Below are 25,787 nucleotides of genomic sequence, written 5' to 3' on the forward strand. Positions count from 1 at the left end.
GTCTCTTTGAAACTATATAAACAGAAATCATAATTTCAAAATGTAAATAACCTATTTTCATCTAAAATAAAAGTCCTCCACTGGAATATGCTTGTTAGAGCAAAACTACCTGTACAACCCAGTATGTATATTTGCATGTATAAATTAATAATTTGAAGTCACATGTTAATTGAAACTGATGAAAAAACACTGTTGTAACAAAGAATGAGTGAAAGATTTATTTTTACTTTTTTACAAAAAAAAAAAAAAAAAAAAGTCTCCATACTGAGCATTTCTGAATTTTTCTAATTTTTGGAAGCTAAGTCTTCCCTGTGGGTGAAGGCATGCATGTGAGGACATGCATGCAAAGGTATAAGTTTCAAAACCAATTTTAGATAAAGCTTCATGATATATGAGCTATTTATTGTTCTTTATACTGATGATGTGGGGAGCGAAAGTACTCTTCACAAGAATGTGACTTGTAGTAATACTGTAGTAGAGAGGCAAGTGTACATAAATAATTGTAAAAAAAAAATATTAGATAATACAGATGTATCTTTAGCTATACTAAAAGAAAAAAAACCATGAGTAAAAAAATATATATATAAAATTCAAGAAGAAAATCATAAGCAAAAAAAAATACAAAAAAACCATGAGTGAAAAAATTCAAAAAGAAAATCTGAAGTAAAAATGTATATAAGGTAAATATATATAAAAAAACACTACACGATATATGTCCAGTATCATTTTTTATTCTACAATATGTAAGCAAAATGAAACTAACATTAATATGAGGAACAAAAAATTTAATTATGAGAACCAGTTGGCACAGTGTGACCAAAGAAGTGGTTGTAGATATCTTATTCTAGCAAATGAGTTTTATCTTACTATTGTTTTCAATCTGTATGCTGTATTTTAGAATATTTCTCATGTATGTTTTATGCCATGTATATTTGTCATGTTAAATAATTTCTTTACTTGAATTTTTTGTGTATGAAATTGATGGGGAAGGATCATTGCAACAACAGCCAGTAACAAGTCCACAGATTCAAAGAGTCCAAATTTGGAAGAGGTTATCAGACTGCATCATTAATGTACTAATTGTATAATACAGATCCATTACTGAGTGTGGTCGGGATTTTGTTGTATATGTTCATAACAACAAAAGCCCTGGGGTGCAGTTGTAATGGATCTGGGAGATGTGTTATTTTCTACCGGATTTGTCGATACCAAATTGTAAAGATTTTCTTATATTTTTGTCAGTATATTTTTTTAATTGTAATTTGCCTTATTTTATGTTAATTTACTTATATTTTTGAGAGTGACAGCATATTGATTACTATTAGTAGATGTGATGAAGAATATCAAAGAGACTGATTACAAGTGGTAGCTTGTGGCTTTGACGCTGGAGTTGTCTTTGACTGTAGTCAGTCGGCAGTGAACTCTTGGTGTGTGTTGATGGTAGAACAATTTGCAGGTCGCCGCCATAAATAATTTGCTAGTGAACAGGAAAAATGAATTATGTTACTACTTTTTTTATATAAACTTTAAGAAGAAACCACATTCGAAGAAATGGTATTTGAAGCACCAAAAATGAGGCAAACGCATTGAACCAGGTCATTTCTGCAGCCGACGAAACTGCATTGTGGAATCATACTTCCACTAGACAACTGAAGCCAAGACAAATATCATCTCGTAAACATCTCACGGAAAAGGTACTGTCATGAAATATGCCAAATTTAAGTAAATAAAAATAGTGAGCATATTTCAAATAGCAGAAAAAATTGCTTATACACAGCAGTTCCTCTAAAATTTATAGCTTATACTGGTTCTTCAGAGTATGTGTGGGATCAATTGATAAGACTAATATGCCATGACATGAAATGAAGGTGAGACCATCATACAGTACCTTCTGGCAGAAAGCAATGCAACACCACTAAAGTGTGAAACATTTCCAGACCTGAAGGAAATTGTAGAAATGACTATAAGACAAATTAAAAGAAACTCTGTGTGATGGAGGTGATTATACTATAAGAACGCAAAAACTGAAAACAGAAAATTAATAATATTAAGAGATTTTTTTAAAAAAAAAGATACCTTCGTATTTCTCAAAAATTAAGAGCATGTCTAACATATGTTAAGCAGTTTCTGTTACCCTTCTGATTATCGCAGGGTTCTGGCTAAAAGGTAACGCAAGAGTAAAAAGTGTAGTGGTCCACTGTTGAGAAAAATCCAGCAGCAAATAATTTTTTATGAAAACTGGGTATTCTATTAGCTGGGCTGTCTACAGTTAGATGATGGATTGTCACAAAATATCTACTAGACTTTAACAGAAACCTTTCTAATCAACTCAGCAAGAAAAATGTAGCACAAACCACTTAAGAAAAGGCGCGTGTAACTTCTTTTGATGAGATGGTGATAATGTGGCATCTGGAATATACAAAAGATTTGTATTTAATAAGTTTAGTAGATTTGGGTGATAAGTGAAGGAAACAATTTCCTGGAAATTATGCAGTTCTTAAATTGTCTCTTTCCTATCTTTCTATTATTTTCTGCTAAATTACTACCATTTATTATTCTGACACTCCGTTACCCAATTTCTTCGTAACATATTGTTATTATCCTTGTTTCATTGCTCATAATAAATTTTGCTTGAAATATGGAACAACGTACTACCATATGTAAAACTGGATAATGTACGACCTCCTTTTTAAAATATCAAGCAGCAGGCCTTAAATACTCAATAAATGAAATGAAACAAAACTTCCTTTTACGGTTAGAGGTATTTACATAACTGCAAGTTGCCTGTTTCAAACTTTTTGTCTAATTCAGGAGTAGAACATGCAGGTTAATTGAGACTCTTAGAGAAACTAATTATTTTACTCCAAAATGCAAACCTGCAAACCAAAATTACGTGTTTGTGATCATGGAGGTAGTAATCAAAGCATGGTCAAGCATTTACATGTTACTCCAGAAATACCTTATTTCAGTGTAAATGGACAAAGTTGGCTATACATTTTGTCCCACATTTATTCAGAAGATTACGGAAAAATCCACTTCATGACTATTTCATTTGCAACAATTCTGTTGTTTCATTTGAATATGTTAGGAAGATATAAGTTACAGCAGTGATAAGAAGAACAAAAACAGCAGAATGCTGTCAAAAACCCATTGACAAACATTTGCAACCATGTGTGGCAACCAAAGAATTGCAGAGTGATACAGCAGAGGACACAGCTTGTTTTATAAAATTTATGAACAAGTTGGTTGCCTTCTGAATAACAGAGCAGAATTTGATGAATTCTTCTCGGGTTATCAGCCGCATGGTGGCATTGTCTTGTCACAATGTTTCAATGAGATTTGTACCCATCATCTTCTGGCGACAATGATGGGTACGAAACTCTTTGAAACATTGCGACAAGACGATGCCACCACTTGGCTGATAACCCAAGAAGAATTCGTCAGTGGAATACACCAAGAAAGACTGCAATTGCACAGAGCAGCATTTTGTTCAAATCCAAATACCTATGCATTATCAGAACACTGCCCAGTCGTAATGGAAACACTATACAGAGCAAAAGAAGTTTTAAATATCATACATAAAATAGATAAAAAGACAGGCAAACTCACAACACCATCATGCATTATAGGATTGATACATAGTTTTAACATAGTTACTTAGTTTTTTTTTTTAATTTTTGCTGACTAACAGGTTGAATCAAGATGCCTAGGGAATTTATTTTAAGTGTACCATTAGAAAGGCAGCTACAGCCAGAACCCAACAGCAAGAACACTTGTTCTGAACAACTCCTGACACTGCAAACTGTGACAATGACAATGGATGATTGTGAATTGGAAAAGGAGGTGATGAACTTCAGCTATTGGAGATCTCTGTACATCCAGATGTATGGTTGTTTGAGATGCAAGGACACACTTATTTCTAGCAAAAACCTTCAAGAGAAGAGAAAATTATTTATTCTCCATAAAAGTGACATAACTGGCAATTTTTCAGCTGGGCTCAGAGCTCTAACTATGAAGTTCAGCAAAGTTGAAGTATCTTTACAGGCCTACAATTCCTGTTTCATACATTTTTCTTTATAAGAGAACTATAAAGTTTTAGGTTCTTAATTAAATGAAATCAGTAGCTGAAAAATTTCACTGGCTAGATGATAAGGAGTGTGGGGAATATATACCTTATCATCTTACTATATGCACACTGTTTTGTAGCAACAATGTTCGAAACAGATTTAGTAAATTCTCAAAAATTAAGATAGTAAAAATTATGTAGTCTATTTATATTGTGTTGTAGTGCCAAATAAAAAAAAATCTGAGTTACCCTGTGCTAATCCATTTCACTGTCTTTCCTTCATATGCCTACCACATTTAACTGGAAGGAAGTAACACATTAGCCGGCCGGAGTGGCCGAGCGGTTAAAGGCGCTACAGTCTGGAACCGCATGACCGCTACGGTCGCAGGTTTGAATCCTGCCTCAGACATGGATGTGTGTGATGTCCTTAGGTTAGTTAGGTTTAAGTAGTTCTAAGTTCTAGGGGACTTATGACCACAGCAGTTGAGTCCCATAGTACTCAGAGCCATTTGAACCATTTAGAGCCAAGTAACACATTAAATGTGACCAAAACAATATTGTTTGTGACAGTGGGAGATGACCTGACAGCATATTGAAGATGTTTACTGCTCACTTTTTTTAACACCATTCTGAAACACATGCTTGTTTAGTGCACAAATGAAATGATGTTCATTTACAGCTAACTGTGATCAAGAGTAAAATGTCGTTGTATAAAGAATTCCTATAGAAAAGCTTACAAAAAAAGATAAAATTGTTTCTTAAACTTACTTTTACTGTGTCAACGTGAAGAATACACTGTCGTTAGAATTTATCCAGTCCTTACACACACACACACACTTTGAGAGGATTATGACCATAGTTTCACAACATGATACCTACATCTACATCTATACTCTGCAAACCAACGTGCAGTGCATGGCAGATGGTAGGTCCCACTGTACCAGTTATCAGGGTTTTCCTCATTCCATTCACATATGTAGTGCAGGAGGAATGATTACTAAAATGCCCCAGTGCATTTTATAATTAATCTGATCTTGTGATACATATGTGAGTGGAATAGGAAAAATCCTAATAAAAGGTACACTCACACTACTTCACTCATTCCCTACAGGAGCTATATGTAAAAAAGCACCCCGTCTTCAGGCCACAAGTGGCCCATCGGGACCATCAGACCGCCGTATCATCCTCAGTTGAGGATGCGGATAGGAGGGGCGTGTGGTCAGCACACCGCTCTCCCGGTCGTTATGATGGTTTTCTTTGACCAGAGCCGCTACTATTCAGTCGAGTAGCTCCTCAATTGGCATCACGAGGCTGAGTGCACCCCGAAAAATGGCAACGGTTGCAGTATATTCCTAGAGTTACATTTACAGCTGGTTCCTGAAACTTTCTAAGTAGGCTCTTGGGATTGTTAGTGTCTATCTCCAAGAGTCACCCAATTCAGTTTCTTCAGCATCACTGTAACACTGCCCCATGGGTCAAACAAACCTGTGATCATTTGTGCTGCCCTTCTCTGTAGACATTCAATATCCTTTGTTAGACCTATCTGGTATGGGTCCACACACTTAAGCAATATTCTAGAATGGGTTGCATGAGTGATTTGTAAGCAATCTCCTTCACAGACTGATTGTATTTCCATAGTATTCTACCAATAAACTGAAGTCTACCACCTGTTTCACCAACAACTGAGCCTGTGTGGTAGTTCAATTTCATATCCCTAAAACGTGTTACACTAGGGTATCTGTATGAGTTGACCAATTGCAACTGTGACACATGTCCCTGGAGGAATGGTCAATATTCAGGTATATGACCGGAATGCTCATTTGAAGCAAAAAACTTTATATGGACATTTGCCCTATTCTGAACAGTTCCTGAGATAGGACACATTTAATGTACATTTGTTTTTGGGTTAATGGTGCATGCACGTCTTACCCACCCTACCTCTGACATTTTATTCTGGCAAACTTACCTTATTGCTTTCAACTTCAGGATGTATTTCTGCCATTAAGCTAGCCCACTGAATGAGCAGCTGTGCATGGTGTGTTGCGAGTGAAGTAGCGCGAGTGTACCAATTATTAGGATTTTTCCTATTCCATTCATGTATGGAGTGTAGCTTCCTACACTCATTATTACACTTCATTATTAAAATGCCTTCATGCATGATGTAATAATCTGATTACGATCCCTTCAGGAGTGATATGTAAGGGGTTGCAGCTGAAGTTTCAAATCTCACATTTAAGAAATCATTCATGCAAGAGACAAAAATCAAACAATGGAAAATCCAGGATGAAATGTAACAACAATTCATGAAAAAGAATCGTACACACATACCATCAAATAGATGTACTACTGTATGGAAAACTTAGTAATAAGTATCCATAGCTTAGTAATGAGCAACACTAGCACAGAGAAACAACTAAAAGAGTTGAAAACAATTAGGTCACCTAGTCCGGATGGACTCCTAACTCAGTTTTACAAAGAGTACCCTATGGCATTGGACTCTTACCTAGCTTGCATTTATCATAAATCTGTCGCCCAGTGAAATGTTCCAAGAAGTTGAGTGAGTGCAGAACGATACAAAATAACTTACGCAAAAATTTTTGTTGGTGTGATAAATGGCAGCTAGCTCTAAATGTGGAAAAATCTAAGTCAATGTAGATGAGTAGGAAAAACAAACTCTTAACAATCGGACACAGCATTAGTAGTGACCTGCCTGACACAGTCATACCATACAAAAATCCGAGCATAACTCTCCGAAGTGATATGAAATGGAATGAGTACGTGAGAATTGTGGTAGGAGGTGAATGGTCAAATCCGGTTTATTGGGCGAATTTTGGGAAAGTGTAGTTCATCTGTAAAGGAGACCACATATAGGACATTAGTGCTACCTAATCTTGACTACTGCTCAAGTGTTTGGGATCTGTATCAGGCTGGATTAAAGAAAACCAGCAAAGCAAAACAGAGGCAGGCTGCTACATTTGTCACTAATAGGTTTGAACAACATGCAAGTGTTATGGAGATGCTTCCGGAAATCAAATGGGATTTCCTTGGGGTAAGGTCATGTTCTTTTCGAGGAACACTATTGACAAAATCTAGAAATCTAGAGAACCAGCATTTGAAGCAGACTACAGAAAGATTCTATTGCCATCAACATACATTTCACCTGATGGCAACAAAGAGAAGACAGGGGAAATTAGGGCCCATATAGAGGCTTATAGACAGTCAGTTTTCCCTCCACATTTGCGAGTAGAACAGGAAAGGAAAAGTCCATACTGGTACAGAGTACCCTCTGCCGTGCACCATATGGTGGCTTGTGGAGTATGTATGTTGATGTAGACTGAGAGTGTATCTCAGAGGAGGATTGGTTAACTGTGTCCGTACACTCACTGACAAAGAACTGGCAGATATGGTGTATGTTTATGCCTTCTGCGATGATAGTGCTGCTGCTGCTGTCACAGAAAATCATTGGCACTTTGCGGTACATCGAATTCCAGAGTGTAGCACATTTACCACTGCATGAAACATGTATTCTTCCAAGTACCCATTCTTCTGAACATGTAGTTCAATGACCTGTGCACATTGCTGAAATGTTGCGCTTAGTCCTAATACCAACACACGGCGACATTCTGCACGTATCAACGTCCACAAAAATGTGAACTGCCAACATTAGTTGCAGAAAACTTGTACCCACTTCACATACAGCATCTCCACAATCTTCACATTGCCTACAATATCAAATGACTTCGATTCTGTCACTGGTTAAATGACAGTCACCATTTGCTTCCATTAACACTATTCACTGACTAAAACCACTTTACACAAAATGAAATCAACAACACACATAAATCATCAAATGTTGCAAGAACATGCCTATGTTACAGTGGAAACTAATTTCCAAGTTCATTTTCCAATTGAAGTTTGCTGCGGCATGACTGGTAACATGCTTATAGGTCCAGTCATTTTAGAAAAGCAAATGACGGGACCAAATTACTTGCTTTATTTGGAAAATTCCTTTGCTGAACGCCTTGAGGATGATCCTTCGGACAAGTGGACTGTTACATACTTGCAGTATGACGGCGTGCCTCCACATTTTAGCACACATGTGAGAAAACATCTCAACTGCACTTACCCAATCACTGGATTGGCCATGGTAGTACAGTTAACTGGCTCTTGTGTATGGGGTTGGAAGAAGTCTGGGGTGTTCATATGAAAAGTAGATACATGTGAGGAACAGCTCAGTTGCACCATACATGTTGCTTTCCTCATTAGTGAATGCGCAGACACTAAGACAAGCAGCACATTTTCACCCAAGAGTGCACAAATGCACTGAAGTTGATGTTGAGATATTCAAACATTTATTGTGAAATGTACAGTAGTTAAAATGTGATATGTATGGTAATGCTTAGAGGTGAATGTGTTAAAAATATGTATTTTTCAATTGATATTTTGTACAATGCATCTTGTAATGTTTACTAACTGTTGTACATATGTAAACCTGACAATGTAGTGAATAACACAGAGAAATAAACAACAATGTGCATTAAATGCATTCTCCTTGGGAACAGCATTGCCTATTCCATGACACGTACGCGCATGGGCACTAATTTTTGTGCCACTTCCACTATTTAAATAAAACCAAAATTTATTAGATTGGGAGAGTTTATGCAAAAGGATTTCTTTGTGGCACATACTGTGTACTGCCTTTTTGGAGTCATACGCATTTTGATTAACATCTTATTTATTTATTGGCCCTCTTTAGCTACAATAGCTTTTCATGCTACAGCTACTGGACAAGTCAGTATGCTGTTGATGCATACCGGATTTACATAATTAATTCCGTGAATAACTACATGAATTAAACATCTAGTATAATTCTGAACCTTGTACAAAACTCGGTTTGTTTATTTAAATAAATTAGATGGGATAACAAACTGGACAATGGAACTCTACTTTTTATATAAATTTATTCAGTAACTGAACAGAAACACTGGCATTGTAAATATTGCTGTAAGAACATTTTAGAGTTCGAATCTCTGATTGGCTCAAGAAGTTCATTAAAATGTTTCAAGCCGCTGTGAACTGTTCAATTCTGGATGGGTTAAACTGTAACACAGATCTTATGAAGATTTTTGTTAAATATTGTTTTATGATTGTGAGCATCACAATTACTTTGCAACATTTTTTCTTTATCAATTACATTTGTTTTAAATCCTATAAGTGTTTCTCTGAAGTCAACACATACTAGGTGAAGTGTATTATGTGCTGTAAAGCCAGTTTTACATGAATCCCTCATTTTAGTTCCACTTATTATTGTAATGGATCTCTTTTGTGTTCTGAATGTACTGAGTGATGACAGAGAAATTTCCCAGAACATTATTCCATCATTTATTTGAACTGAATGTAATAAATTACAAATTTGTACCTGGTGCAGGATTTCTGAGTTCTTAAGTCATAAAATCCTCTCCTTAGTTTACCGTAACATATACAGTGTTTAAGCCAGTTTAGGTCATATACCTGAGCATTTTGTTTCAGCATTACTTAACATCTATTCATCTTGTTGGAACCAACATGTTTATATGCATTACTCTTTTGATGAGAATGAAAATTCATGCTTACAAAAGGATCTGTACAAACTAATTATTCTACTACATAGAAATACTTCAGGTGCTCGGTCAGCTATTCATTTGAACTCTTGAACTCAGGCTACCTTTTCTCTAATCATTGCCTGAATAAAGGGACACTGCCTGAAGAGTGAGGCCACCTCCTCTATTTCCACCCAACCCCCTATTAAGGCCAGTGTATCTTTGTGATAATTGTTGCTACAACTGCATCAAGGTTATTGATCCTCATAAGATTAAGATCTGACCATCACCAATAACCTAATACATTTTGGTCATTGTTGGGGTTCCAAATTAAGTGTTTGCAGCAAGTTTAGTCTAATCTGCCATTTATGACGAAACCGTATTTATGTCTAGCATAGAAACAGACAACAGATAAACTGAGGTTATCTCTCATATTTGCAGTTACTTCTCCAGATGAGTCTCATGGTCAGTCTAAGATTCTAATACCAGCTTTCAGGATATCCTTTAATTTTGTTCAAGCCGTTCCTACCCAGTAAACACTCTAGCACAGGGTGGAGCAGAGGAGACACATGTTTTTCACTATTGAATGACTGGGACACTGTTTGATAAAAACAAGCATTAAGTGATAGATTTTTTAATGCAGTTTTGAAATATACATACTTTAATTAGGTTCAAAAATAATGTCTTGAACATGATGTCCTTCTTGCTGGATACAAATTTGGATCCTCTCCCGAAAGTTACGCATGGCTCTCTCCAACATTTTATTCAGCACGGCTGCAATTTCCTGACAAATGGAATTCTTCAGGTCATCGACTGTGCAAGGCTTGTTCATGTAGACTTTTGATTTTAAATATCCCCACAAAAAGAAGTCACATATTGACAAATCGGGTGAGCGAGGGGGCCAGTAAACGTTACTATAACTCGAAATAACATGTCCTGGGAACATTTGTCGAACCACTTCCATGGATGCTCTCACCGTGTGAGCTGTGGCACCGTCCTGCTGAAACCATATTTCTCTCATGTTCACTTGACACCTTTCAAGTTTTGGATGAAGAAAGTTGTTTAACATTTTAACGTAGCACGCTGATGTCACAGTAACTGCAGTCCCTTCTTCTTCCAAAAAAAAAAAAATAGGATCCAACAATCCCCATCTTTGAAATGCAGCACCACACTGTTACTTTTAAACTGTGGAGAGGTCTTTGGTGTAATTCATGTGGGTTCTCTGGCGCTCAATACCAACAATTTTGAACATTGACATAAGCATCTACATGAAAATGTGCTTCAACACTCATGAAGACTGTAGTATCTGCATCTTCTGTACAAGTTTCGTCCATTACGTGACAAAACTGCCTGTGCTGCACAAAATCCCCTTCACTAAGCTGCTGGATGATCATTTCCTTGTACGGGTGCAACTTAAGATCATCATGTAAGATGCAGTGAAGTAACAACGTGATATACCCAGAGCTACAGCCTGTCGTCCAGCCGATTGTTTCGCGCTAGCAAGAACTGCCGTTCTCACTCGGTCGACATTTTCCGGAGTACGAACTGAACGAGGAAGACCAGGTAGTTTCTTTTTCAGCACAGATCCAGTACTTCTAAATGCTGCATCCCATTGGAGTACAGTATTTCAATCAGGCACTGCACCTCGAAGTCCAACTCTAAAATTTAGATGGAGAAGATGCTATACTGTGACTACGGAAGCATTGTTTTTAAAGTACTGCTCGACAACGAACACAAGATGCTCTACGCTCCAACGTTCCATAGCGACTGAAACTGCATTGTATGGGCAGTCTGCCAACATTCATTCAAAGTCAATAGCCCCTCTCATCGCCGCGTACCAGCAGTTCAAAAAACATGCATTTCCTCTGCTCCATCCTGTATGTACCGCAGATCTTATCACTATTACTCTCTGGTTTTAGCCACCTTGTAATATGAGTATTGCACAAGCCCATCTGCTTTTCAGTAGAACATGAAACTGTTTTTCAGATACTTTTGGAGCATGTCCTGCAGTCTGACATTATTTTAGTGCTCTCTGAAACTGTGTTTATCCTAACTAGATCAGATATTACGTCATCTAAATAATCTTTCTGTGCATTTCACGCAAACACATGTGCACTGGTACTGTTATCTCATGTTTAATAAATATATGAACTATTTATATGAACTCTACATCATTCTTCTCTCTGGGACATGACGTCTCAAGCAGCAAATCACTCAAGTACAGTCTATAAAGAGCAGAACACTGACGGCAAACAGAAGCAGAGCCACACATTATGGATTTGGGCTAAAAAATCTTGGCGTATGAATCAAGAGCTCTAACTCAGAGGGCAAGTTGTATTTAATGGTTGAAATCCACTACCACATGTGTTGCAAAACCTTCCAGTCTTGCCACCAAAAATGTGGAACTACTTAAAAAGACCAACCTCAATCTATTTTCATAAGCAGTCAATGACTTAAAGCACATTTCCAGACAGACTTCAATATGGAATAGTAACACCCATTTATAAATCTACAGGTAAATATATCACCCCTAATTACAGATGCAATGCACAACAATGTACTTGTTACAAATATGAGTGAATAAGTTAGTGGAATTTTCTTAACTGGAGACCAGAGATGAATTGCAGGGCACCTGATAAGGAATATTAGGCTACAGGCACTTACGGTGTCGGCGGCTCTTATGTGATGTTGGCAATGCATTGACATTAGTCATAGCCAATCAGGTGATTATTAATTTTAAAGTCTGTTACAGATTTATTTATTTATTTGGTGACTAAACAAAAACTAGATATTCTGACAGATTGACCTGTTAGGTAGAAATATGGCAATCTGGTTGTGAGTATCCAAAGCCAATGAATGTGAATGGAAGAAAACTTAATATGCTGACACAATGACCTGTTGTGTAGCTCAAGTCCTAGGTTAGATTGGAATGTGGTAATTTGCTTATGCGCTGGTGAATCCAACAAATCTCAACAAAGAAAAAAAGGATTGCTTTAACAGTTATAGCAGTACCCTACTTGTATGTCTCATTTCCAATTTTGCCAAAGATCATGACGATGTTAAATTCTAATCTAATAGAAGAACATACCAGCTAACATCATTTACAAATTCTAGGAACTTATGGATGAGTATTCCGATCAGCTACCGACTAAGGGGGTCAGGAAGGGACGTTGAACAGATGTGCAGAACTATATACGTATATCTCTAACGTCGATCAGATGTAGAATTTTGGAACACGTATTATGTTCGAGTATAATGACTTTTCTGGAGACTAGAAATCTACTCTGTAGGAATCAGCATGGGTTTCGAAAAAGATGGTCGTGTGAAACCCAGCTCGCGCTATTCGTCCACGAGACTCAGAGGGCCATAGACACGGGTTCACAGGTAGATGTCGTGTTTCTTGACTTCCGCAAGGCGTTCGATACAGTTCCCCACAGTCGTTTAATGAACAAAGTAAGAGCATATGGACTATCAGACCAATTGTGTGATTGGTTTGAAGAGTTCCTAGATAACAGAATGCAGCATGTCATTCTCAATGGAGAGAAGTCTTCCGAAGTAAGAGTGTGCCGCAGGGGAGTGTCATAGGACCGTTGCTATTCACAATATACATAAATGACCTTGTGGATGACATCGGAAGTTCACTGGGGCTTTTTGCAGATGATGCTGTGGTATATCGAGAGGTTGTAACAATGGAAAATTGCACTGAAATGCAGGAGGATCTGCAGCGAATTGACGCATGGTGGAGGGAATGGCAATTGAATCTCAATGTAGACAAGTGTAATGTGCTGCGAATACATAGAAAGATAGATCCCTTATCATTTAGCTACAAAATAGCAGGTCAGCAACTGGAAGCAGTTAATTCCATAAATTATCTGGGAGTATGCATTAGGAGTGATTTAAAATGGAATGATCGTATAAAGTTGATCGTCGGTAAAGCAACTGCCAGACTGAGATTCATTGGAAGAATCCTAAGGAAATGCAATCCGAAAACAAAAGAAGTAGGTTACAGTACGCTTGTTCACCCACTGCTTGAATACTGCTCAGCAGTGTGGGATCCGTACCCGGTAGGGTTGATAGAAGAGATAGAGAAGATCCAACAGAGAGCAGTGCGCTTCGTTACAGGATCATTTAGTAATCAAGAAAGCGTTACGGAGATGATAGATAAACTCCAGTGGAAGACTCTGCAGGAGAGATGCTCAGTAGCTCGGTATGGGCTTTTGTTAAAAGTTTCGAGAGCATACCTTCACCAAAGAGTCAAGCAGTATATTGCTCCCTCCTACGTATATCTCGCGAAGAGACCATGAGGATAAAATCAGAGAGATTAGAGCCCACACAGAAGCATACCGACAATCCTTCTTTCCACGAACAATACGAGACTGGAATAGAAGGGAGAACCGATAGAGGTACTCAGGGTACCCTCCGCCACACACCGTCAGGTGACTTGCGGAGTATGGATGTAGATGTAGACTACCAACTCATGATTCGTCACATTCATTTCTCATAGTTCAACACAGGAGTTGTTACAAACTTGTCTTGGAGCATAACAACTGTTGACACCATCTTAGTGTTAAACATGTAAGAATCAGCATGTACACAGTGAGTAGGATTCACTGCACTGGGTGCAGTGGTGAGTGATGCAGCAAATTACACTGCAGACCACCAAACATAAGTTTGTTTGTTCTGCTTGGACATTTGGAAGTGCCAGTTGCAAATATTGGACCTGTGCCTGCACTGCTGTGTCTTTTGAGTGTCGGTGTAACCAATATTTGATACCCCATGATATTTTGATGGAATTTTTGATGGTAAGCATGATTTGCCTTACAGCAGTGACAAGATACCTTATTTCTGAAATCCAGTGACTAAATGTATCACATTACCTCACTTCTACACCCATCACCAGCCACCTGGACCATAGCTCAATTTGACAGGTCATTTGATTATCTAGAATAGTGTAGAGTTTTATGCAGTATAATAGTGTACTGATCCCTTCAGTCTATGCTGTTCCAACACACACACACACACACACACACACACACACACACACACACACAAAGCATGCATGTGTGACGCCCCCCCCCCCCCCCCCCCCCCCCCCCACACACACACACACAATTTTAACCCTACAACCACCAGGCACAGGCAAAAACTGCCCACACATTCTCCTTTATGACCTCGAATGTAAGTTTTACCGTACCTCGTTGAGAGTCTAATTGATGATTTCATCTTCATAGTTGATTACTAACCATTATTAACAGCAGTCTGTCACAATAGAGCAAACACCTTTATTGTAAAGTGGATTTTCTAAAATGAGTTAAAGGAGCTTGAGTGACGCAGAAATTTTTGCTGAACTTTTAGTGGACAACAAATTGCCAGATTTCAGTGATTTTGAGTTGGATCACACAGAAGTCGAAGAGAATTCAACAATTAAGAAACAAACCATGAAGGTAATGCTTGACAAATATGTTACACAAGTTCTGGTAGAGTGTCTCTTGCAGAAGCTCCAAGGCATTGTAAAAGAGATTTTGACAACATAGTCTGTGTACATCAGGGAATTACTACTGCTGGGAAAGTAACAAGTATATGTGAATCATTCAAGAAATTTTCCACTCCTGAAATAGTACAGAAAATTGTTGACATACAAATGAAGAAGCTGACACGAAAAATGCGTATCTCCTGTTAGAGTTTTCGAAATATATGCTTTGATGGGAATTTTAATTCTAATGGGAATTTACAAGAACACTAATATTTTGGTATCTGACTTATGGTCAAATTTACCGAGAAGTGCCATATATAGACCAACTATGTGTAAGACAACTATTGAAAATTCATTGCTTTCATGATAAAGGTATCAGGGCAGAAAGACATGTAGGTGCCAAATTTGCGCCACTGCGTCACGTATTTGAAGAACTGAATGGAATATTTCCAAAGTAATTCAGAACTTGATCTCGCACTACAACTGATGAAATGCTATGTCTTTCCAAAGGTCGTTGTCCTTTTCAAATTTTCTTCACAGACAAACCTGGAATTCTTAGTCGTGTAACTTAACAATACGTAACAAAAATGGAAGTGTATGCTGGAAAAGACATTTGACCTTCCTGTGAACAACACCCTCTTGCGATTGTGAAGAGATTGATGGAGCCAATAAAGAATACAGGCTACAATATCCCAACTGACCGTTTTTATACTTCTGTGGAATTGGTGGACATTCTGTATGAAGATTACAAACTTACATTGCTTGGGGCCTTTCAACAGAAAACACATACCACAGAAACTTATGACGACAGCAGGTAGAGAGCTGTATTCCTCCAAATTTGCATTACAGTTCCATCTACTCAGAAGCCTTCAGTAACAATTGTCTCTTACATCACAAAGAAAAAATAAATAAATCTGTTGATGATGTCAAGACAACATCATGATGCAGAAGTAGAAGTAGAAACACCAAAAAAGAAAACCCATATAAACCTATACTTTAATCCCACAAAGGGTGGATGGGTGCCTTAGATGAAATGGCTAGGATATACACTACAAAAAGGGGTCGAGAAGATGGCCATTGTCAATATCCTAAAGCCTACTTGATACAGTGGCAGTAAACTCATACACATTGTTCAAGACCAATGTGACTAAGTGGAACTAAGGGAATTCAAACACCAGAAAATTGTATCTTCATGAACTGGGCCCTGAACTTTTGAAATCATATGCAGAACAGCAATCCAGGGACGTGAAGGGACTAAAGTTGCCTATCATTTGTATGACGGGAGAGATCCTTGGAAAGAAACTAGAGGTAACCAAAATTGCTGCAAATGAGAAACCAAGAAGGAAAGCAAGATGCTACATATGCTGGAAGAACGCAAGTAACCAGACAGCCAGAGACATCATCACGAAAACCCAGTTAACATGTCGAAGCTGTGGTCTCCATCTGAGTCATTCAGAATCAATCATTTTGTGTGCAGGATGTAAATGTCATCTGTCAATGACAGTATTCGAGTGAAAAGTGTTTTTTGAAAGTTTTCGATGTACCATAACCTATATTTGTATAAGCCTTTTTATTTCTGTTTTTTAAACTTTCCATCAAGAAGAAAACTGTATTATTCAGTTACTAGATCAAAGAGTGCAGAGAAACTTTGGACAGCCTGTGTATTCATGTACAAACTTTATGTGTCTAGTTTACAAAAACTTTCATTGTCCAAGATTTGACCACTGTTCAAGGCTTAGGGTCAATGGAACTTTCCAATTCCATCCGTCTGCTTTGATCCATGACATAAGGGTGTTCTAAATTTTGTACTTTTCGTTGGTGTTTTGGTATAGTCAGCTGTGGTTGACCTATGTAGGTCAAGGGAAGTGTCCGATTCCTGTAGATTTTGTTGGTGTAGAGGAATGTTGTAATCTTTTTTTGTTCGTCATTTTGTGTTTTGGGATCGTGATGTGTTTCCTTTACTATTATATTTAGCTAGTCCCCACCCTAAAACCCCCCAATCAATTTCCCACAGTTGTCCCATTGGTTTGATTGTATTTTTGGGAGGCAGATGTTACTGTCTTATTTATATGTATTTTCATGTTCATTGACGTGTGTGACATCGTAGGTGCCATATTGGAGATGTTTAGAATAGCCATTTCCGCAGAATTGATATTGTCATGGGTCAAAGCAGATGAGTGGAATCTGACACTTCTGTAATCCAGTTGCTTGTTATATTCACCCTATGTGTTCAAAATACTTACCTTTTTGTTTATATTGTCACTATTCTCTCCCCCACCCCCGCATGAACCATGGACCTTGCCGTTGGTGGGAGGCTTGCGTGCCTATGTGATACAGATAGCCGTTCCGTAGGTGCAACCACAATGGAGGGGTATCTGTTGAGAGGCCCCTGAAGAGGGGCAGCAGCCTTTTCAGTAGCTGCAGGGGCAACAGTCTGGATGATTGACTGATCTGGCTTTGTAACACTAACCAAAATGGCCTTGCTGTGCTGGTACTGCCAACAGCTGAAAGCAATAGGAAACTACAGCCGTAATTTTCACCGATGGGATGCAGGTTTATTGTATGATTAAATTATGATGGCATCCTCTTGGGTAAAATATTCTGGAGGTAAAATAGTCCCTCATTTGGATCCCTGGGCATGGACTACTCAAGAGGACGTCGTTATCAGGAGAAAGAAAACTGACGTTCTACAGATCGGAGTGTGGAATGTCAGATCCCCTAATCGGGCAAGTAGGTTAGAAAATTTAAAAAGGGAAATGGATAGGTTAAAGTTAGATATAGTCGGAATTAATGAAGTTCGGTGACAGGAGGAACAAGACTTTTGGTCAGGTGAATACAGGGTTTTAAATACAAAATCAAATAGGGGTATTGCAGGAGTAGGTTTAATAATGAATAAAAAAAATAGGAGTGCAGGTAAGCTACTACAAACAGCATAGTGAATGCATTATTGTGGCCAAGATAGACATGAAGCCCACGCCTACTACAGTAGTACAAGTTTATATGCCAACTAGCTCTGCAGATGGCGAAGAAATTCCTGAAATGTACGATAAGATAAAAGAAATTATTCAAATATTGAAAGGAGACGAAAATTTAATAGTCATGGGTAACTGGAATTCGATAATAGGAAAAGAGAGAGAAGGAAACGTAGTAGGTGAATATGGATTGGGGGTAAGAAATGAAATAGGAAGCCACCTGGTAGAATTTTGCACAGAGCATAGGTAACTTAATCATAGCTAACACTTGCTTCAAGGATCATGAAAGACGGTTGTATACATGGAAGAAGCCTGGAGTTACTAGAAGGTATCAGATTGATTGTAATGGTAAGACACAGACTTAAGAAACAGATTTTAAATTGTAAGACATTTCCAGGGGCAGATGTGGACTCTGACCACAATCTATTGGCTATGAACTGTAGATTAAAACTGAAGAAACTGCAAAAAGGTGGGAATTTAAGGAGATGGGACCTGGGTAAACTGACTAAAACAGAGGTTGTACAGAGTTTCAGGGAGAGTATAAGGGAACAATTGACAGGAATGGGGGAAAGAAATACAGTAGAAGAAGAATGGGTAGTTTTGAGGGATGAAGGTAGTGAAGGCAGCATATGATCAAGTAGGTAAAAAGACGAGGGCTAGTAGAAATCCTTGGGTAACAGAAGAAATATTGAATTTAATTGATGAAAGGAGAAAATATAAAAATGCAGTAAATGAAGCAGGAAAAAAGGAATACAAACGTCTCAAAAATGAGACTGACAGGGAGTGCAAAATTGCTAAGCAGGGATGGCTAGAGGACAAATGTAAGGATGTAGAGGCATATATCACTAGGATAAGATAGATACTGCCTACAGGAAAATTAAAGAGACCTTTGGAGAAAAGAGAACCACTTGTATGAATATCAAGAGCTCACATGGAAACCCAGTTCTAAGCAAAGAAAGGAAAGCAGAAAGGTGGAGTGAGTATATAGAGGGTCTATACAAGTTCTTGAGGACAATATTATGGAAATGGAAGACGATGTAGATGAAATGGAAGATATGATACTGCGCAAAGAGTTTGGCACAGCACTGAAAGAGAGCCGAAACAAGGCCCTGGGAGTAGACAATGTTCCATTACAACTACTGACAGCCTTGGGAGAGCCAAGTCTAACAAAACTCTACCATCTGGTGAGCAAGATAAATGAGACAGGCGAAATACCCTCGGACTTCAAGAAGAATATAATAATTCCAATCCCAAAGAAAGCAGGTGTTGACAGATGTGAAAATTACCGAACTATCAGTTTAATAAGTCACAGCTGCAAAATACTAAAGTGAATTCTTTACAGACGAATGGAAAAACTGGTAGAAGCCGACCTTGGGGACGATCAGTTTATATTCCATATAAATGTTGGAACATGTGAGGCAATACTGACCCTTCGACTTATCTTAGAAAATAGATTAAGAAAATGCAAACCTACGTTTCTAGCATTTGTAGACTCAGAGAAAGATTTTGAAAATGTTGATTGGAATACTCTCTTTCAAATTCTGAAGGTGGCAGGGGTCAAATACAGGGAGCGAAAGGCTATTTACAATTTGTACAGAAACCAGATGGCAGTTATAAGAGTCGAGGGGCATGAAAGGGAAGCAGTGGTTGGGAAGGGAGTGAGACAGAGTTGTAGCCTCTCACCGGTGTTATTCAATCTGTATATTGAGCAAGCAGTAAAGGAAACAAAAGAAAAATTCCGAGTAGGTACTAAAATCCATGGAGAAGAAATAAAAACTTTAAGGTTTGCCAATGACATTGTAATTCTGTCAGAGACAGCAAAGGACTAGGAAGAGCAGCTGAACGTAATGGACAGTGTCTTGAAAGGAGGATATACGATGAACATCAACAAAAGAAAAATGAGGATAATGGAATGTAGTTGAATTAAGTTTGGTGATGCTGGGGGAATTAGATTAGGAAATGAGACACTTAAAGTAGTAAAGGAGTTTTGCTATTTGGGGAGCAAAGTAACTGATGATGGTCGAAGTAGAGAGGATATAAAATGTATACTGGGTATGGCAATGAAAGCGTTTCTGAAGAAGAGAAATTTGCTAAAATCGAGTATAGATTTAAGTGTTAGGAAGTCGTTTCTGAAAGTATTTGTATGGAGTGTAGCCATGTACGGAAATGAAACATGGAAGATAAATAGTTTGGACAAGAAGAGGATAGAAGCTTTCAAAATGTGGTGCTACAGAAGAATGCTGATGATTAGATGGGTAGATCACATAACTAATGAGGAGGTATTGAATAGAATTGGGGAGAAGAGGAGTTTATGGCACAACTTAACTAGGAGAAGGGATCGGTTTGTAGGACATGTTCTGAGGCATCGAGGGATCACCAATTTAGTATTGGGGGGCAGTGTGAAGGGTAAAAATCAGAGGGAGACCAAGAGATGAATACACTAAGCAGATACAGAAGGATGTAGGTTGCAGTCGGTACTGGGAGATGAAGAAGCTTGCACAGGATAGAGTAGCATGGAGAGCTGCATCAAACCAGTCCAAGGACTAAAGACCACAACAACAACAACAACAACATTCTCTGTTAAACTAATTTCACATTGGAAACCCAATTACTTAAAATAAATACATATTACAGGATTTACATCTTATTGTGAGATGGGTAAAATTTGCCCTTGGTTGCTGCTGTTGGTTGGTCACATCAGTGACACCCAAAATTTGAGTCAGTCCAGGTAACCTACTTAGTTAAATTGACTGCATATAATATGCAGGAGATTAACCCATTTCAGATTTAGGAAAATACTCCCAGCAGGTGACAGTATTAATGGAGCAGTTATGGTGTCATGTAGTGATACTGATGTGTAACTAAAGGTCACACAATTGGGGACAGTCTCTTGTCAGAGAGCAGTGCATGCTTGGTGTGGTGAGATAAGTTATGTAAAAAACATAGGGCATGCCCTGTGGTGTCACACTGCCTCTAAAAGCCACAATTGCAGCCTGAGCACTTCATGGTTCTTCAACCTGTTCACCCAAACTACCCACACCGATCTGGTGACAACTCTTGTGCTGCCAGGACTACACCTGTGGATGTTATCTGGATTGATTTTTATGTGAATTTGTTTACGGACTTGCAATTAAACCTGGTAACTGTACTAACGAGTTATGGGTTGTTACGTGTATGCAATTCTGTAGTGATTTTCATATGTTTAAAGTAAACCATGACACAGTGTTCAGCACTGATCGCCTACAGAAGAATTTGCAGCCAAAGTGCCAGATTTTGAAACACTTTAGAAAAACTGAAGGTATCAAAAAATCAGGTTACTTGTTACTGGAGGTGATGTTTCTACTGCAATGATAATAAACTTAAATCCATTGCAAGAGGAAGTAAATCTGCTTTCAAAATTGTTGCGCAATGCACTATATATATGTTACAACTTGTGTCTGAATCTAGTTATTAGCTGCCAGGCACATCTGCAGAAGTAACTGGAAAGTACAGAAAACATCTCAGTTCACAGCTAGATTTATGTATTTGGGCCATAAGACAAGAATTTCAGTGGAACTGTACACAAAGCCTTCTCTGAATGTTACTTAAAAAAGATAATTTGAAATCTCATCCACGTAGAAAATACTTGTATTTTAAATTTATTGGCAATAAAAAACTCTTGACCTCTTCGAAAGAACCTGACAAAAGAGTTCTCTGTATCCATGAGTGCTCCGGTCACACTCATACCTACAGTGCCAAGTGCAGAAGGATGTGGAGTGGAGAAGTGAAGCGGAAAAGAAAGGCTGCTGCCAGACACCACTACCGCAGTACAATTACCATGACCTGAGTCATATAAGATTTGTGTTTTTCAGTAGGGAATACAAACTGGGAAGTGCTTTAGTTTCATATATTGTTTGAAGAACGAGTTACTTTATATTTTAGTAACAATGTCTGAAGTTACACAATCATACAGTTATTGATGATGAAGTGCTATCAAAGAAGAGATAACAAGATTGGCAAGTGGCTGTAGCTATATATATGTTCACAAAACTAGATATGCAACTTTATAAACTAGGAATCCTATCACCCATGATTTAGAAATCATCATTTATCACCCATTTTTTCAGTTCTCCTTAGAGCCTACCGACGAAGGAATTAAAATGGGGCATACTTGGTATTACAGAAGTGTCCAATGCCACCCATCTGCTTTGACCCCCACCGTCATGAATTGCGAGGAAATGCTTACTTCCAATGTATACAAAATGACAACAATAACATCACTACACACACATGCCAACAAACACAAACAAGAATTAAAATGACACAATAATGTCTCACTCCAAAAATAAAATGAAATTAACAAAACAACAGTGGAAAATTGGGGGTTTAGGATGGGGACACACTAAATATACAACAATAAAAGAACACTGCACCATCCAAAACAAATAAAATAATTAAAAAAATTAATTTACGGCATTATGCAACACCAACACGACCACAATACCAAACAACCCAACACCTACAACTCCAAAAAGTGGAATCCTAACAACTCAAAAACGTAAATACCTCATATTTGCTACATCAATTAAAACACAACCAACCTACCATACATATAAAATAAACAAAACATCACAATTACCTATGGAAACACACACACACACACACACACACACACACACACACACACACACACACACACACACACCTGTAATCCGACAACACTGCATATTAAATGTCCCGGGGCCCCAGCTGTTGGAACTCTCATCAAACTCACGCTGTTGCCACAAATACGACACCTAACATATTCAGCAATAAGACCGAACAGCTGTGGGAAACTGTATGACAGACACCAAATCATCACCCATCTCAGAACATAATGATGTAGTCATGAACTTCATTATCATATCTATATCTAACAAAAAGCAATTAAAAAATTAGACTTTTTCCACACAACAAACACCAAACTAATCAGATCTAACAAAAATGTCAAATACATAAACAAAAAGCCTTAATAACTCACTGACAACACTTCCACAACACACATTACCACACCAACAACCTAAGCTGAATAGCACATTAGCAAAATGACAACCAAAACTGAAATGAACCTAATCCCACGCATTGAACTCGGCACATCTGCATCCACCACCAGAGGGCACCATCAAAACCATAAAACGTCATCTGCAAACACAACCAACTCAAACTCTCCACATCATAGTGACATCACACACCACAACACCATCGCATCATGGGTGAAAGCAGATGGGTATAATGGGATAATTCCATTGACCCAGCATACCTTTATGTACAATGGTACATATGTATATGTCTGTTACGTTACTCTAATTTTCTCAGTCTCCCCAGACTTCTGCATTCTCTTGATTTGAAGTTCTTACTTCTGTGAGGCAATCTTACATCTTTTAATCTTATTATGTGTTCATTCCAATTTGTTGATTCATATGCTTCTCCGATTCCTTTATTAATAAGTCTGTCTGATCTTATTTCATTTAGGCTAGGCCTATTTATTTTTTTAAAACACATTGTAAAATTACACTTGTTTTGTCTTATTTTGCAAATCCTTTCACAACAATTTCAGAAACATATTTCAAGTGATACATTTGTGGCCTGCTTCAGACTTGTAATTCACTTCCATATACTAGTGTAGGAATTGGTACTGTGTTATGAATTTTCATCTCTGTTTGCTCTATGTTTTGTTCTTTAAATATGTGTAGTGTCTGACATATATCCCCTAAATCTTGGCAACATTTTATCTATGGTATCAACACTGTGTATGAACTGTCACAACCTAAACAATTAAAATGATCTAAATGATTTGAAATGCGATTAAAAACAAAAACATGTGAAGAGCTATTAGAGAATATCCACAGTACCACTGCTTCTATTCAGTAAGTGAATACATAAACTTTCGGCACCGATTATTTTTCTTTATAAACATTACATTTAAGTCACGTTCAACATCATCTAAAGCAACGTTATGCATATGGTCGAAATATAGAAACAAGTAAAGGCAGTCACCTTGCAACAGCTTGCCCACCAGGCCAATAAAAAGCCCAGTATGGATCACTGAATGGTACTTGAGCTTGATCTTTGCATTCCCATAATTCGCAAGAAGGAGTAATAAGGTGGAGTGCAATTTCTGGCGTTAAATGGTCTCTAGAAACCTCTGTGTGTTGCTGTATCAGATGTCGTAATCTGCTCCCTTTCGCAGTCGTGCACAGCATGCGTCCCCTTGTACTTGGAACAGAAACAAAAAAAAAAAACCTTCATTACCCTATATGTTAGGCAACTTTCGAGTGTCTATGTATAACTTTTCATATTTTTGGTACGATACAAATCGCGCATCTCATCACCGTCATCAACAGGCAAGGAAGTATTGAAGTCCAATGCCGCGTCGATGCTGTGGAGACTAAATTGTTCTCGAAATTCCCGGTTCGATAACTTATTTAATAGGAATTCCAAGAGACAGCAAAGCGGACAAACCACACGCCAATTACAACACCGCTTACTGTCACAATAACAAAACAAACAAATAGGAATTTACGGAATAAGTTTCACTTATAGTACAAAACAAAGTTTCCGAACTTACCTTGTTACCGCTACTAACATCGTTCGAGGAAATAATGTAGTGCTAAACATTATGAAAAGATATTGTTGAAAGCTGACCGCTGCAGACCGTGAATTCATAATAATTAGTTACAAAACTTGTTTTTTTCCGGTGCATATAGCGCCACAGCAGAAGATTTCCTACCACAATCTTTTCTCGAACAGCGCCAAAATTCGTCGTCAACATGTAATCATATATTTATTCAATAGCGCTATAACGTATTATATACCCTGTATATCGCACTCTGCATTATCACTTTGCTGTGTTAGCATAATCTCTCTCATCAAGGATGTGGATGCCAACACCTGTTTAATGTTTTCAAAACATTGTGGTTTCTTTTTTTCTTATATAAACATCGAGGTTAGCATCGATGTTTTGAACGGCGATAGATCGCCGATGCATCGACAACAGAAGTCCAAAAACATCGACATTGTTCAACAATGGATCATTCATTCCGGTAGTGGATCCTCGTCTGAACACATGACGAGTACCGTAATTTGAAGAGTGCTTCATTTATTGCTGTCCTCGTGACTTTTGTATTTTTGAATTAGTAGGTAAGTAAAACATGAAGGTTACAATATTATCATTTACATGAAATACTCTCAACTGAATTAAGACCAGTTAATACTGGCCGTCCCGGCACCGTCACGTCACGAAACCATCAACTAACATGGCTGTCCCCAACTGTTCTTTTCGCGGGACATGCTATTGTCGCAAGATGATTGTCAAATGTGTTGGGAGGTTGTTGCTCAAAGCTGATAGCAAAGAAGTTAAAAAATTTATTTCTATGCCTTTCTTGGACAATATATCATATAGGATAAAACATCTAATGAAAAAATATAACTGTAACGTCTCCTTCTCTACAGATAACAGTTTCAAAAGAAATCTTGTACATTCAGTAGAGATCGCCGGCGATTGGTTTTCCAATTCAGGGGTTTACAAGCTAACCTGTAACAACTGTCCATCATATTATATTGGTCAAACAGGCAGAGCTGTGAAAACAAGACATAAAGAACATCTATTAGGTAAAAAAGGAGCGAATATACACAATTCTACTTTTGCTCAACACCTCCTGATATCCTGTCATACGCCA

At 37.9% G+C, this 25,787-nt stretch overlaps 1 protein-coding gene across 4 annotated transcripts in view; it reads right to left on the reverse strand.

Annotated features, from left to right (window-relative positions):
* The window catches only part of LOC126481416 (electron transfer flavoprotein beta subunit lysine methyltransferase-like), a 57,299-nt gene extending 32,112 nt beyond the window's left edge, over positions 1–25,187 (reverse strand). The window contains exons 1-2 of one of the 4 annotated variants that reach the window (XM_050105156.1): positions 24,677–25,187; positions 24,106–24,324 (exon numbers count right to left, since the gene is read on the reverse strand). In XM_050105156.1, coding sequence (XP_049961113.1) covers positions 24,106–24,324; positions 24,677–24,774 — 317 coding nt within the window. In that variant the 5' untranslated portion in view covers positions 24,775–25,187. The other 3 variants (XM_050105155.1, XM_050105157.1, XM_050105158.1) reach the window with 3 other exon arrangements.
* Positions 25,188–25,787: the final 600 nt, after the last annotated feature.

This window comes from Schistocerca serialis, chromosome 5 (genome assembly GCF_023864345.2).
Source record: "Schistocerca serialis cubense isolate TAMUIC-IGC-003099 chromosome 5, iqSchSeri2.2, whole genome shotgun sequence".
In the NCBI taxonomy this organism is placed as follows: Eukaryota; Metazoa; Arthropoda; class Insecta; order Orthoptera; family Acrididae; genus Schistocerca; species Schistocerca serialis.